Source organism: Myxocyprinus asiaticus, chromosome 45 (assembly GCF_019703515.2).
Source record: "Myxocyprinus asiaticus isolate MX2 ecotype Aquarium Trade chromosome 45, UBuf_Myxa_2, whole genome shotgun sequence".
NCBI classification, from domain to species: domain Eukaryota; kingdom Metazoa; phylum Chordata; class Actinopteri; order Cypriniformes; family Catostomidae; genus Myxocyprinus; species Myxocyprinus asiaticus.
In genome coordinates this window covers 27339653-27356539 of record NC_059388.1, presented here as the reverse complement: position 1 = coordinate 27356539, position 16887 = coordinate 27339653, and the positions used below count along the sequence as shown (strand labels likewise).

General features: G+C 37.8%; 2 protein-coding genes and 1 pseudogene across 3 annotated transcripts; all 3 read left to right on the top strand.

Moving 5' to 3' along the window:
• Positions 1-401: 401 nt before the first annotated feature.
• On the top strand, positions 402-5563 carry LOC127435026 (mitogen-activated protein kinase 12-like). 2 transcript variants are annotated; one of them, XM_051688142.1, is made up of 12 exons: positions 402-662; positions 1698-1827; positions 2021-2079; positions 2272-2383; positions 2489-2518; positions 2809-2856; positions 3828-3942; positions 4122-4193; positions 4354-4433; positions 4544-4622; positions 4715-4885; positions 5204-5563. In XM_051688142.1, the coding sequence occupies exons 1-12, from the start codon at positions 544-546 to the stop codon at positions 5278-5280; spliced, it is 1092 nt and encodes a 363-aa protein (XP_051544102.1). In that variant the 5' UTR covers positions 402-543; the 3' UTR covers positions 5281-5563. The 2 variants fall into 2 exon arrangements, with proteins under 2 accessions (XP_051544102.1, XP_051544100.1); XM_051688140.1 differs by having other exon boundaries at positions 403-662; positions 4712-4885.
• Positions 5564-7190: 1627 nt separating this feature from the next.
• Positions 7191-9146, top strand: LOC127434950 (hemagglutinin/amebocyte aggregation factor-like). The gene is made up of 4 exons (XM_051687995.1): positions 7191-7365; positions 7592-7706; positions 7899-8063; positions 8143-9146. The coding sequence occupies exons 1-4, from the start codon at positions 7311-7313 to the stop codon at positions 8327-8329; spliced, it is 522 nt and encodes a 173-aa protein (XP_051543955.1). The 5' UTR covers positions 7191-7310; the 3' UTR covers positions 8330-9146.
• Positions 9147-9728: 582 nt separating this feature from the next.
• LOC127434949 (millepora cytotoxin-1-like) lies at positions 9729-11488 on the top strand (annotated as a pseudogene).
• The last annotated feature ends 5399 nt before the right edge of the window (positions 11489-16887 follow it).

Here is a 16887-nt window from a genome sequence, read left to right as displayed (position 1 = left end):
TTTTAACAAAGATAAAAACTGCCTTCAGCTGTTTCAGTGGGACTGGATGGATCTCTCTCCCTTTTGTCTGTGACTCTGCCTTTCCCACCAGCATGTAGCCACTTCCCCCTCACCTTCTCCTCTCTAAATAAAACTTAAACTTCTTTTCCTCAAACCTATTGCTGTGTTTAGTGTTTTATAACTATAGAGAGAATAAATTCAAATCACACATTATCCTAAAATTACAAACAATGGCTTAATTTGATGTGTGTATCATTTAGGATTTAAATAGCATAGCCATATTAGATTTTTAGACACTACATAGGCACAGCAAGTTGAGTTCAAAACTGAGCATAAAAAAGTTACTTTACTATGCGCATGTAACGTGTTTGGGCCGGTGCGTTATTGTGGAAACTGTGAACCGCCCACAATTCTGCCTGCCGCTCCTCCAAGTTGCGCTTTCTTTGCGCTCCTCTGGTGCGCTTTAAAATACCGGATAAATAATGAGAACGTGAAAGAGATATTTTGGTATTTTGAAGATAGACTTTCAAACAAACTCTCAGGATGTCACTTCGGACCAGGGCGGGATTTTATCGCCAGGAGATAAACAGGACCGTTTGGGACGTGCCGGCGAGATACAGCGATCTCATCCAAATAGGAACCGGAGCGTACGGAACGGTTTGGTGAGCAAACTCTTGTACCTTCAACGTACAAATTCCTTTACATTTAAGCTCAAGTTTTTAAATTACTAACAAGTTCTTTGACGTTAGGGAAAATGTACTACTGACTCTCTGACTTGAATAAAAAGAACAATATTAAAGGAGATTGCGCAACAATGTGCAATGCACGCTGAAATATTGGTCCATTTTTAATAGTTAATGCAGTTCAAACTTTTGGACTGCTTTCGGCTGCTTTCTCCAATTTATTCCGAATTAAAGGCCTCAAGGCTTATCCATTCACACAACTGCGAAACCTCTGTAAACTCTTCTCACTTTGCAAGACAAGGAGACCCATAACAAAGCCTCCCTGCTGATGCCATTGTCTGTGTTTAACAAGCAGAAGTTGGCAAATTAAAGACTTTCTATAGGTCTGCAGTCGGTGATACATGCATAACTGCTTTTTCCTCAGATGTCCATTAAGTTTCTAACGTTTCAGATTGCGGAATGAAACTGTTTCACTTGTTGCGCATTACGCATCGTTATCAACACAGAGGAATGTGCAACTGTGTTTAGGTGTTGAACAGATGACCCATAATCTGTCCTCTGTTTCTTTTAAACCTGTCCTGTCCATATTGTGCAGTCAACATTTAGGCTTTTATTTTCTCCTAAAACACTAAATAACAAAAACTACAGTAGGCCTACTTTCCTCAACACCTGTTTGTCACAGTACACTGCAAAGAATACTTGAGATGTTATGAAATGCCCAACGTGATTGAAATTAATAGGAAATGGTTAACCCTTTTCAGAAGTGATTGATCTCAATGTTGATACACTTTGTGTCCAGAGAAAAAAAAAAAAAAAAAGCACATTTTCCTTAAGTGGTGCCTTTAGCCACATTGTACCCTACAATAAACATGGACATGTCTTTTATAAAAAATCTAAATCATCAAAATGACCACCTAATGTTTTTTATTTTATTTTTTTTTAAGCATGGTGTCTATTTATTTTTTATTTTTTCACAATTTAATATCATCTACTCTCCTCTCAATGTATCTAAAGTTCAGCCATTGACCGCAAGACAGGAGTGCGTGTGGCCATCAAAAAGCTCCACCGGCCATTCCAGTCCAGACTGTTCGCCAAACGGGCTTACAGAGAGCTACGACTGCTCAAGCATATGAAACATGAGAATGTATGTTAACAGTATTACCATTTACATTATTATGTTTTATATTGTTAATTTTTAATCTTGTACGGTAATGAATTTTCTTTCTTTCTCCACATTTGCCGAACATGATTAGAATTAAGATGTACAAGTTTATACTGTTGTTAATGCCCCCACAACATCTCATTTTAATTTTCAAACTTACTTTTGGCCAAAACAGGTTATTGGGCTGCTGGACGTCTTTACCTCGGAAATCTTGTTGGACAGATTTCAGGACTTGTGAGTCTTCTTTTTGTCCTCAGTCATGGCTGACCAATGTGGTTTTTTTCAATGGCGGATATTGATTTCTAGAGATCATGGTTCCCGATATTTTATCACTTTCAGAAAAAGCGGTATTGTTTAAGGTACAATATACACAGATTAGCAGTCCAAATGACAGTTAATGTATTTTAATGTCTTTCTCCCACTCAGTTACCTGGTGATGCCATTTATGGGAACTGATCTGGGGAAATTGATGAAGATGGAGAGACTTTCAGAAGACAGGGTGCAGTTTCTGGTCTATCAGATACTGAGGGGACTGAAGGTTGGACACTGATAAATATCCATTTAAATTTGTGAAACTCTCTGTCATTGTTTATAGCTTTGTGGTATCTATAAATCTCTCTTTCTCTCTCTGTCTTGTCCATAGTATATTCATTCAGCCGGGATCATTCACAGGGTATGTGACCTATAAGAGTTTAATAAGATGCCAAGAGGGGGTTGGGTGACCACTTCATTCATCCTCTGTCCATCCCTTCTCTTTCTCCACTCTCTCAACATGTCAAAGAAAATTTATGGAGGAATGTATACTTGTTTCTTTGAAAACAGAGTGGTATAACTATTAAACAGGAGCATTTCCCACAAAATGTACCACCTCTTGATGTGTATTTGCAAGTCATATCAAGTGGTTTGTGTATAGTTTTAGTAATGTGTTTATGGTAATTGTCTACTCTGATTGTATTTTATCAGGATCTCAAACCAGGAAATCTGGCAGTGAACCAGGACTGTGAGCTAAAGGTATTAAACATACTGTGTCAATATAATCATTTAAATGAAGCGTAAATAAAGCCTATTTAATTATAACATATAATTACTTTTATGTATGATTACACCGATGAGCCAAAACATTATGACCATATGACTCATAGGTGAAGCGAATAACATTGATCATCTCCTAACAAGGCCACATGTCAAGATCTGGGTAGATTAGATGTTATGCGAACAATCAGTTCTCTTAGTCAACGTGCTGAATGCAGGAGAAATGGGCAGGAGTAAAGACCTGAGCGACTTTGACAAGTGCCAAATTGTTATGGCCAGACAGCTGGGTCAGAGCATCTCTGAAATGGCAAGGATTATGGGGTGCTCCTGGTCAGCAGTGGTGAGTACCTACCAACAGTGTTCCAAGGAGGGACAAATCACAAACCAGCGACAGGGTGTTGAGCGCCCATCGATGTGCGAAGGCAACGAAGACTATCCCATCTGGTCCGAACCAACAGAAGTTCTACTGTGGCACAAATAACAGAACATTTTAATGATGGTTACGGGAGGAATGTGTCACAACATACAGTGCATCACACCCTGCTGCGTATGGGGCTGCACACATTGTTCGGGAATGGGTTGTGGAACATGATGAAGAGTGTTGCCCTGGCATCCAAATTCCCCAGATCTCAATCGGATTGAGCATCTGTGGGATGTGCTGGACCAACAAGTCCAATCCATGGCGGCTCCACCTCGCTACTTACTGGACTTGAAGGATCTGCTGCTAATGTCTTGGTGCCAGATATCACAGGACACCTTCAGGGGTCTTGTAGAGACCATGCCTCGGCAGGTCGGCGCTATTTTGGTGGCAAGCGGAGGACCAACCGCATATGAGGCAGGTGGTCATAATGTTTTGGCTCATCAGGGTACATATAGTACAATATGCTGTCTTGTCAAGCATATTGGTACTGTCATGTCGTAGATTCTAGTAATTGTATGTTTGTATGCAGATCCTGGACTTTGGACTTGCACGTCAGACAGATTCAGAAATGACAGGTTATGTGGTGACTCGCTGGTACAGAGCGCCAGAAGTGATCCTCAACTGGATGCACTACTCACAAACAGGTGAAAAATACATGCATATGTTCCAACAAATGTAGCTACATTCAGATGTTGCTGTAGGACATCACAATGACATCAGTAGTAGATGACTTTTGTCAAATAGTCTATATTCACTTTTGTTAACAGATTTTTAGACTTTTTGCCTGATTAAATCACTCTTTTTTTCTCTCTCTCTTTTTTAGTTGATATCTGGTCAGTGGGTTGCATCATGGCGGAGATGTTGCTTGGAAGGCCACTTTTTAAAGGAAATGACCGTATCTTTCTCATAATAGTGGTGCAGATGATCAGCTTAACTTAATAACATTTTATGATATAAAGTGTTTACATGAATAATATTAGCTATCACTAGTATTTCCAGTATTATACTGTACTGTCTCCATTCCCTTTCACTAATTCCTTGATTGAGATTCTCAGACCTGGACCAGCTAAGAGAGATCATGAAAATCACAGGAACACCAGCACCAGATTTCATTGTGAAGCTACAAAGCCAAGATGTGAGTGCATTACAGATTACAAAGAGCAAAATGGATTACATACACAATACATGCAGACAAATAAATGCACAATTCATTCATGTTTTTTTTTTTTTCATCAATCCATAAAGGCCAAAAACTACCTCAGAGGTCTACCTAAAGTACCAAAGAAGGACTTAAAAATTATTTTCTTTAAAGCCAGCACAGAGGGTAAGCTATTTTTTCTTTTCTCGTGTTACATTAGAGGTGGTGGGACTTGAGTGAAAGTGGGCTGATGTTTTTGTGTCTTGTCTTTTCAGCAGTAAGTGCTCTCGAGCGAATGCTGGTTCTGGATCCAGAGAAACGCGCAAGTGCTGCTGAAGCCCTTGAGCTCCCTCTGTTTACAGAGTTCAGAGAACCAGAGGAGGAGACAGAGGCCCTGCCATACGACCACTCCATGGACAACACAGAAATGCCTCTGGAGCAGTGGAAACGTATGAGAGGGATGGGCGAAAAGGGCTGGGTGGCAAATGTTTCTAGCTAACAAGTGTTTGCTATGAGACACAAAGTTGTTTTCCGCAAGGGGGCGCTTAATGGTTTACAAACCTGAATCCTCACATAGACCACATAAAATTGCATGTGCACATTAGAAGGTAAGGAAAGACAGTTTATAATAAATAGAGAGGAAAAAGAGGTAGAGATATGGGAGACAGTCGAAAAAAACAGCACTAGCCAAACGCAGAAGAATCAGAACTTCTTATTTCTTATTTCTGGCTTTTAATTCATGGCGATCTCTGTCTTTCATTTAACAGGTCACACTTTTACAGAGATCTTGGCGTTCCAGCCACCCATCACTGAGATCAGAGACTCCAAAGAAACATCTCTCTGAGTGGACACATAAAAAGACACACAAGAAAAAAAGACTTGCTGTAAAACTAAGACCCATATGTGTGTGTGTGTGTGTGTGTGTGTGTGTGTGTGAGAGAGAGAGAGAGAGAGAGAGAGAGAGAGAGAGAGAGAGAGAGAGAAAGAGAGCACATCACTTTTTTTAAGTGATTTAAATATGCAAACAAAAAATAGAACTCAATACACACACCAACAGTTATTATTTGTATGCTAGTCTTAAAGTGCTTTAAATGGGCCAGTAGGCCTATGTTTGTATTTAATTCACTGAGCAGTTCTTCACTTGTAATAATAATGTAATAGATTGTACAGTATTGTAATCATGACATGTTTAGCATGTTTATCATTGTTTATTATAATTGTAATCTTTTACCTTTGGGTTGTTTGACCTCTTGTGAAATTCTTCTGTGAACAGCCATTTACATTTATTTGACCACACATTTCTATGATCCCTCAAGATAAGCATAGTCCAAATAAATTTCAAATCATGTCAAAGCCACCAATAAAGTTGAGACCATGTTAAAAAATTCTGTATAAATAAAGATGAAAATAATTGCACACAATCTTATGTATTCATTTAAGTTGACTTTCTAATTCAAAGACAGTTGTTTTCTAGTTGCAAAGAGCTCATTTTTTCAGCAGTATTTATATATTGGCATCAGTTCCCTTCTGCTTTACACTGGGCATCAAGGGATGACAGAAGTCTGGCACTAACATCAGGCAATGGTTAATTTTTAAATTGATTTTAAACGACCTGCCTATACAAGCAAAACATTGTATAATGCCTTCTGATAAAACCCAGCCATGTTGAAATTACATTCAAACTGTTCTTTTCTGAAATAAGCTACAATAAAAGTAAGGCTGAGTGTGTATTAGACCTATTTATGGTGAGGTGAATTATCATAGAATAATACTGTGAATTCATTATATTTATCTTCTCTCAGAGTAACAGCCCTTAAGCTTTATATCTAACTTGCATGACTTGTCTTACATAAGTTTAGCTTTCAAAATGAAACATCCATCTGTGGTCCTTGATAGGTGTTTTGTTGTTAAACCCTTTGTAATTAAAATTTATGCTTGCAATTCTTGGGCAAATTCATTGGTAGAACTGCATAATAACATTACAGAGAGGCAAAACCAACAACTCCTGTAATGTAATGTTATGTTTAGTGTACAGCTTTGCTTATCAATGTTTACAGTTAAAGGTACACGTACATCATTTTCAAACAACTGATTCAGATCTTGAGAACTGTATCACATCACATAAGACCTAGTGTAAATACCAAATACTTAAAAATAGCCTTTGTTGTCAGCTAAATAAAAATTCCCCTAATACAGGTTGATGAAAATGAACAACAAATAAAATTAAACATGAATTTAAGCCTTTTAAAAGTAGTATTCCTGCTAAAGGTTACAGTGAAATGTGTGCTCCTTTTAAAGTCAGGGCCATCTCATCCCAACAAATTCATGGGGACAGAGACAAAATTGTTATGGGTGAGATCCCTTTTCCCTGTTTTCAAAGAGTATGGGGTTCAAGTGGTAACGGCAATACTATGGCATCCATACTGCATCACAGTATTAAATAGTACAAAAACACTGGTTTTGGAAGTATCTAGAATACTAAATAATGAGCAATCATAGTAAATCTTGTTCTTGATAAAATTCAAAAGACTCTAGACTTTGGGGGGAAAAAAAAGGGATTTGAATTTTCTGACGGGGGAATATGGGAAAGCTTTGGATCACTGGACTTTACTAAAACTAAATACGTGATGTCAAAGACCTGAATTATTACGTAAATGTTTATTTTTTGGCCTACAGGTCAGTTTGTGAGAAATCACCTTGAAGTATAGAAGGTAAAATCAGCCCCACCTGTTCAAACATGATTAGCACCCATCACTTTTCTAGCAATAGACTGACCTAACATTGAATACGTCACTTACAGTCCTGAGGCCTTTATAAAAGCTATACGTTTGTCTTCTCAAGTTGTCTTGTGACTTCTTGAACCCACACAACACCATGAAGAGATCTGCTCTATTTCTGCTGCTCACTGGACTCATGGCCAATGGACAGGGTGAGCAACTAGGTTTTGTTGCTAGGTTTTGTCATCACGATTATAATGTGAATGTCTGATTATTACATTAAAAGAGTAACAGATTAGAAAAACTGTTCCATTTTATATATTTTAATCTGCAGCATTTTACTGATGTGATATTTGTAGTTTCATAAAAACGATTCACCTGAAAACACTCTATATACTCAGAATGTTTTGTTCAGTGTGTCTGAATCAATCCCCACAGAGTTACATTGGGAAAATGGCTATGATCAGCCTCTAGATTTTTCCTGCCCGCCAGGACAGTCAATATCCTGCATAAAAAAGGTCAGTCGAAAGAAGGGTTTGTGTGCCAGAATGCTGTTTAAATTCCATTTCCTCTCGAATTCCATTCAATTCAATCCAACCCTGGCAGAAAATTCTTTATTAATTTTACAAATTTAAGGCTTAAAGGATAAGCAAAAAACCTAGATCTGATATTTTTTTTAAATTATTATTAGAAAACAGGTTTAATTTTGTGCCTCTCATTGTTTTCTTGCCCATTGGACCCAAAGCCAAATGTGGGAATTTGGCTGTAAACACACCTTCGATGCTTGTTCATCCTGTTTCTGGTCACCTCACGTGAATGACTTTGACAAGTCGTTCACCTTTAAGTGTCCAGCACACCACATAATGGCAGGAATGGCCAGCTACCATAGCAATAAACACGAGGACAGATGGTGAGCTCTGATTATTTGACTGATTTTGAAAATGACTTGAGATCACCAGAGTTAATGTCAATACCATGTTTTCACACAGGTGGAAGATTTACTGCTGTAGATGTAACGGTCACTGTAATATTAACTGTCAGTGGACTCCCTATGTGAACTGGTTTGATGAATACTTCCACTGGCATGTACCTAACTCTAACCACCTGTTGGGTGCTATCATAATAAATATGAGTGAGTATAGCTTCCCACAACATTTCAACATGAATATCATCTAATGTTATATAAGTAAGGGTTTATGCTGATTACAAAATAAACTTATCTGTTAACACAAAGTTTATACTGACAACTTGAAAGAACTAGTCTTCACATAGGTTACATATTCATTGCAATGGGCATTAAATCTCTTAAACTCTAATTCTTCACAATATTAATCTATATTATTTATAATGACTAGAAGGTTTATCCACACGTAAGGGTACAATTCTGTTAGCTACCTGGTCCACTTTTAGCACTGCACAACTACAAGTCACTTGCTGGATAAGTACCTTTTGCAAAGGAATTGTAGATACAATAAATTATATGTAAAATTATATTTGAGTGTTTCTTTGATATACGTTTTACTTTATATTGCAAAACTGTATAAAGGCAGCTCATCTCTGACTTTTCTCTGCCACCAAATCACAGCTGTTATGCATGTTTGTTTGTTTTTGTTTTTTATAGCCAAGCCTTTAAAAGTATGTGTCCATACAGAAATGGACTTCACAAAATAAACTGGAGTTTATAACTCAACAGAATTGGGTTGATGTCAGAGTACTTGAACATTCGGTAGCAACTATCGACTTCCCGGATACCAGAAATCATGTTTGACATGTTAACATGTTGACCTTATGAGTCCCTTGGGTCTATACATTTTTAAAACAAAGTGTCTCCTAATGTCTCAGAACAAGACACCATGAGAAGAGACTTTTTTTTTTCTACTGCTGATTCTGGGCCAATGGACACAAATCATTTAGAAATAAACTATATAATTGTGTAGCAAATTAAATTGTTTATGTGCTCTGGACCAAATAAAGTAGAGATCTATATCTACAAGTGCTGGAAGTAGATTAAAATCTTTAATCGCAATTAATCGCATCATTTTGTTTTACTTAATCGCGATAAATCACAGATTTTGAAAGTGCTGAAATTAGACACTGTACAGTATATACTTCTTTTCCTGTAAAAATGCATTTATTTCCATCTTAGGAAAAAAGACTGTGGCAGCGGGGGCGTGGTCAAGCATCTCTCCGGAGAGAGAGAAAGCGGTAAGAGCCCTTACACTGGTGCCGAAACCCGGGAAGGAGGAGGGATTCCCGTCGCAGAGTCCTCGACACTGTCGACCGCCTGGAGCGAGGGAGCCGCTGCCGGGGGCGGAGGAGTCCCGTCCCCACTCGCCTCGTGGACGGCGGTCGTTCCTCGCGTCCGGGTGGTCGGGCTACTCCGTCCCCCGTCGGATGGCAGCAGCGCTCCCCTGGGTGGACGGCAGTGTCGAGGACTCTGCGACGGGAATCCCTCCTTCTTCCCGGGTTTCGGCACCAGTGTAAGGGCTCTTACCGCTTTCTCTCTCTCCGGAGAGATGCTTGACGATGCCCCCGCTGCCACAAAGACAAAGCAATATGTAACAATAATAATAATGCTTTAATAACATTTTCCAAACAAAGCCTTCCACTAGTATGAAGATAGAAATAGCCCAAAGTCTAATTGGGAGGTTGACTACTTGAAAGAACTACTCTTCACATAGGTTGCATATTCATTGCAATAAGCATTAAATCTCTTAAACTCTCATTCTTCACAATATTAATCTGCCGGTAGACTGTGGCTATCCACTTTCCAACAGCAATCGTGAAGCCGCGTTCATGATTCGCATCAGGTAGTCAACGCCAGCGTCAAGTGCCGCTTTGAACTGAAACAGCTGAAAACATCTCATTCTGCATTTTGGTGGACAATTAAGACTTCTGTGGTAATTAAAATGCACCTGACATAGTCTGAAAAATACTTGATTCTGAAGTCCCATCTGGGCTTGTTTTGTACATCAAATAGCGTTAGGAGGTCCTTTCTTCATCACTTTATCACTGACACTGAATCAATGCTGTGTGTGTTTGTGGTGTGTGAGTCAGTGTAATGACTCCGGGTGGATATCGCCACGGTTCCGCTCTTCCAACCAGTGTTTATGCTGGTTTATGCTGAATTAACGATAAATGCATTAATCGCATTTATCATTAAAAATAAACGCATTAAACTATTTTAATTAATTGCATGTGTTAACGCATTCATTCTGACAGCTGGAATATTTACTTAAACTGAATCCCTAGCAGGCTTTTTTTTCTTTATAAAGATTATCTGGTTATCTGCTGGTTATCGTAAAAAATAAATAACCCGATCTTGGTACTCTGTTTTATTACTGTGCTTTGAAAGCATTATCAAAGTTTAAAAAAAACTTTAATTAAATTCCTGGAATATTCCTGAGAAATCCCAAGGAAATTCAGGGATAGGATTCTAATCAGCCCACCTGTTCAAACAAGAGTATCACTCATACGTGGAAACAGGTTGACCTTACGCAATGGGACCCTTGGGTGTGAGTTATTTAAAAGTTGGACAGTTGTGTCCGAAAAGTGCTTCTTGAACTCTTGAGCTCTACTAAAAAAGACACAATGAGGAGAGTTGCTCTGTTTCTGCTGCTGACTGGACTCATGGGCAGTGGACAAGGTGAGTGATTTCAATAAGTAAGTTTCATTGCTTTATAGACAGTAAATGCTATTATACTCATCACACAAAAATTATATTAATTATTATAAAATGTGTATATATTAAATGCTCTTTGTGAGTTTGCGTTTTGATGACAAAATCTGCAGCATTTCTGTTATTTTATATATAAAATATATGCTATGCTGTTGTAATGTTTATTTCTTATGTATGACTCAAACCTGCAGTTACGCTGGCACAACACCTATGCCTCTAAATTTTAACTGCCCTCCAGGTGAGTCAATAACCTCCATTAAAAGGTGAGTACAGCTTATTTAAGGTTTATCTTAGACATTATTATTCGGGCAAAAACTTTCCAGAATCAAGAATTGTATGTTTGAAAAATAAAGTTTTGCACTGGCTAATTTCAAATTGAAATTAAAAAATGAATAATTTTGCAAGCAAAGATTTTAAAAAGCTTTCATTTTTCCATGTTTCTACATGTCTTATGTAACCAAAGCCAAGATGACAACCATTTTGAGGACTGGCAATGGGAATATGGTTGCTCACCCACCTTAACCCAGGGTTCAGACTTTGTCTTATTGCCCTATGCCAATGACTTTGACCAGGCGTTCACCTTTGAGTGTCCACCACATCACGTAACTGCAGGAATGAGCAGCTAACACTAAAACAAATTTGAGGACAGGCTCTGATTTCAAACTGATATTGAAGTTTAAAAATGATTTCCTTTGAGTTGCTGATGTTTGACATGTATTGACGTTAACACACAGGTGGCCGTTTTACTGCTGCAGAGGTAACGGTCAACTGCTGCAGAGGTAACGGTCAATGTAACTTTGACAGTGGTCTACATACGCAAACTGGTTTGATGAGGCTTTCCATTGGACTGCACCTCACCAGAATGTTCTGGTGGGTGCTGAAAGCTACCATGAAAATAAGTATGAGTGAGAATAACTGCTTTCATTATTTAAATTTGTATATCATGTTACTTATTATTCATAATAATGAATAAGGCATGTCAATTTCAGACAGGCATGTCAGACTGTATGCTCACTAATGTTATGTCTGTTGTAATTCTTTCAAATATCGCAGCTGGAAGTACATGTACTGTGCTCAACAATCATGCTAATAACAACACTAATTTCAACGAATCTCTTCAAATAAAAGCAAACACTGTGGTTAATCTCTATTAAATTAGGAAGGCAGAAGTTGATAGGCTTGCATGCATGCATGCTTTAATGGGCTGATTTAATTTGATTGAATTTTACAAAAAGTTTTCAATTATGAGTAACATAATCATTGAGTAGACCATGTGGAATAGCTTTACTGACAGCTGGCTATCCTAACTGACCTCTCTAAAGAATATTAAATATTATGAAGGAGAAATGGACTAGATGGGATTCATAGACAATAGTTTGATATGCTCATAGAAACACGAGAATAACACATTTCTGTGTAAATCGTTCATGAATCTATTCTTAAGTAAATGGGACAATTTATGCAAGAATGGTTTTACGTTCAAACAGGCCACAGAATTTTTATAACAGATACCATCTTCCATGTAAGATAAGGTATATTTTACACCTACTACAGTGGTTTTGAGGTTCCATCAAATAATAAGCAACATCTCACACAATTTACTTACTGCTGTATAGAAAATCCACTTTGACAACAAATCCTTCTAGTAGAAAGACCAAGAAAACCAATAACCAGGCCTGTACAGAATAAGCATCCATATTAAAATTAATAACGAAATCAGCTAATAAAACTGTTCAAATCGAGAGAGCTCTCAAGACCAGAAGTGATCTTCTGCTGACAGGAGATATTCTTTATTAGTTTTGATGACTGAAATGTGAGTTTTTCATGTAAAATTAAATTTTAGATCCACATTTTCAATGAAAGGGTGACACAAGGAATTTTGTGGAGAAATATCCATGGGTGTCTTACTAAATTTTGACCAGTAAATTCTTCACATAAGTAATGCATACAAATTTGTTATATTATCTTATTGATCTCATATGTCATGTAGAACATGTTATGCAAATTGTTGTGTTATCAGCCCTTTAACAACACACACTCTTGTTTAGGTGTTCGGGAAAAGAACCTACATGAAGAGTGACAGATCATAGTTGGCAGAAACTCAGCTAACCTTGCAAACATCTTTAATCCTTGATCCTGATAAAACTGTTGGATAAAAGATCCTCCCCTGGATCAGGTGTGGTCAGCACTGATGGAGAGACAAATTTGGAGAGCATACTATAAGGTGCTTTGTGATCTGAAAAAATACAGTTTAATCATTAATCAAGGAACTCAGTACTTATAATTGTCCCAAATGTCTGCCTATTCTTTTATTTTATATACGTGACTAAACAAAATCCAAAATAAATCAAAACCGTGTTATATTTTAGCATCTTCAGAGTAGTCACCCTTTGCCTAGAATTTGCAGAAATGTACTCTTGACATTTTCTCAACCAACTTCTTGAGGTATCACCCTGGGATGCTTTTTAAACAGTATTGAAGGAGTTCCCATCTATGTTGGGCACTTATTGGCTGCTTTTCTTTATTATTTGGTCCAAGTCATGAATTTCGAAAACTTTTTTTTTTTAAATTACATTTTAGTTTTATTATGAAATAAATTAATATTTATAAAAATGATATTTTTGTCTACAAAACTCATTTCAAACATTTAAGCATACATCTTCAGATCAAAAGATTTTTAAGATCATGAGAAACATTTCAGTCAAGTGTTTCAAAACTTTTGACCGGTAGTGTGTGTGTGTGTGTGTATATATATATATATATATATATATATATATATATATATATATATATATATACAGTATGTATATATATATATACAGTATATATATATATATATATATATATATATATATATATATATATATATATATATATATATACACACACACACCAATCAGCCACAACATTAAAATCACCTGCCTAATATTGTGTAGGTCCCCTTCGTGCTGCCAAAGCAGCACCAACCCGCATCTCAGAACAGCATTCTAAGATTATATACTTTTCACCACAATTGTACAGAGTGGTTATCTGAGTTACCGTAGACTTTGTCAGTTTGAACAAGTTTGGCCATTCTCTGTTGACCTCTCTCATCAACAAGATGTTTCCATCCACAGAACTGCTGCTCACTGGATGTTTTTTGTTTTGGCACCATTCTGAGTAAATTCTAGAAACATCTGGCACCAACAATCATGCCATGGTCCAAATCACTGAGATCAAATTTTTTCCCCATTCTGATGGTTGATGTGAACATTAACTGAATCTCCAGACCCATATCTGCATGGATGATTGTTGGTGCCAAACGGGCTGGTTTGGGTATTTCTGTAACTGCTGATCTCCTGGGATTTTCACACACAACATGCTATTCTGAGATGCGGGTTGGCACTGTTTTGGCGGCACGAGGGGGACCTACAAAATATTAGGCAGATGGTTTTAATGTTGTGGCTGATCAGCGTGTGTATATATATATTTAAACATAAAAATAAAGGTGGATTTGTGGATTGTCCCGGGAGGGAAATAATCATTCACATATCATTAAGTTTATAATTGCGTTTTCTGTAGTAAACATTACTTGAAGATACTTGGATGTTTTGCAACACAACATAAATGACAAACAGTCATTCCTCAAACGTGAATTTTAAAACTGGCACATTTAAAAAAAATGTATGTTGCTAATGAGTTGCTAGATAAGGACTACAAATACCACAAGCATGTATGTGAACGTGCCTGATGAAATGGAAAACTTTAGTAGTTCTTATCTAGCAACTTGTTAGCAACATACTTTAAAAAAACATCTTAAAAAGTCTTATCAAAAGTATCTTAAAGTAATGTTTACCACAGAGCTTACTTACTTATGCTGACTCATAAATGCAAAACTGCCATTATTAAAATCCATAGGTAAATCTTGAGGGAACCCATGGCTCGAAAATACAAATTATCTTCTGGGTTTTTGGACTACAACCTGAACAGTCCTATTGTTGTTGGTGTATGTTAACGTTTTAGACGAACGTCTTTGGCCGTTGCTTCACGTCTAGCTGTTTTCAGCGTCTCACTCCATGAGCACATTTTTAAGGGGCCGTTCACACCGAATGCGTCCATGTGCTAAAAAAACTAAATGCAACTGCGTTTCATTTCGAGAAGGGCTTTTAACAGTTGATGTTTTTTTTTTACTTGACACGACGTCTAAAAGCACAGCGGTCCTCCGCGAGACGGTAAAAAAACAGCAAGTCACGGCACAACTGTCAAAGTCTTGTGCTTATTTACGAAGGAAATCCATTTAAAGGGATAGTTCACCCAAAAATGAAAATTCTCTCCTCATTTACTCACCCTAATGCCATCCCAGATGTGTATGACTTTCTTTCTTCAGCAGAACACAAACAAAGATTTTTTGAAGAATATCTCAGCTCTGTAGGTCCATACAATGCAAGTGAATGGTGACCAGAAAGTCAGCATAATAGACTCCACTGGTTTAATCAATGTCTTTTGAAGCAATCTGGTTGGTTTTTGGTAAAAACAGACCAAAATATAACTCCTTTCTCACTGTACATTTTGCTATTGCAGTTTCAAGGCACGGTCATGATTTCAAGCTTGATTACACTTCCTAGTGCTTGAGGCATGTGCAGAGCACTAGATGGCGCTATAAGAAGTGTAATCGACAAGGAGACTGCTGTCAAGATGTACAGTCAAAAAGGAGTTAGATGTTGGTCTGTTCTCACCTAAATCCAACTGGATTGCTTCAGAAGACATTGATTAAACAACTGGAGTCTTATGGATTACTTTTATAGTGACTTTATCTCCTTTTTGATGCTTTAAGATGCAATGTATGGACCTACAGAGCTGAGATATTCTTCTAAAAATCTTTTTTGTGATCAGCAGAAGTCAGTCAGTCATACATATCTGGGATGGCATGGTGGTGAGTAAATGATGAGAGAATTTTTTATTTTGGGGTGAACTAACCCTTTAAGAACAGCGCGGAAGAACGCAAAAACATGTTCTTTGTGAACGGCCCCTAAGGTGTGTCAAGACAAAAGACGTTCAACTTTTAAAAACGCCTCGAGACACCTGCTGTAAAAATTCCATTGCAAGAAGTCTAGCCGTTTTTAGACGCAACGACGCGTGTGAACGTCCCCTAGATGCACAAGCTCCTTCCTTTTAGAATCGCATTTATTTATTTTCTGAAGTTTAAACAATGTATTAACGTCACTTTAAAACAAATGTTTGTTCCCTTACCCAGATTTCGCATCTCATTGTCGTTATTCAAAATCCTCAGGTGAGTGCAGGTCAGGTAAACGCCGCACGTCATTGGTCGCTGTGCTTGCAATTAGTATAGTGGTTTCAGAGGCCCCTGTCTACAGTTAATCCCGACTTTCCATCATCATCATCATCATTATTATTATTATTATTATACTTTCTTTAGGTTTGTGGGATTATTTCTAACGAATGCAATGTGTTCTGCGTTTTCAAACACTAAGATAAGTAGAAATGTTTCCTCCAATGACCACAAGGTGGCAGTACAGACTTAGTTTGTGTCGGTAAGCATGAGTCACACGTTTCAAACTAGTGACCAAACTACTAAAATACTCCCTCCTCCCTCCACTGCAATCATTTTATCCTTTCAACTGCAATGTTGCATTCTGAGTGCCCCATTGCCCTGTTTCTTGCTTTACTTTCTCATTCACCCACTCTATCTCTCTTTCTCTGTTTTTCCTCCCTTGCTTTGAGTCTTTTAAACTGACCTTGGCTGGAACTTAATATTTAGCTTGTAAGTCACATGGGGTGAGGAAAGAAACTAACAAATCCAGACAAAATGTGAGAAAATGTGTCAGTGTGCAGTTGAGGAAGCAGGTTTGCAGAATGCTGCAGATGGTCGTGGTGATGTATGTCTAGCAGGTGGAATGTGGGAAAGATGGGGCCGGTTCATGGCCAGTGTGTATCCGGCTGAAAGAGAGCTGATATCCACACAAACTCTCTCTCTCTCTCTCTGTCTCACTCACTCACTCACTCACTCACTCACACACTCACTCACACACACACACACACACACACACGCACACAC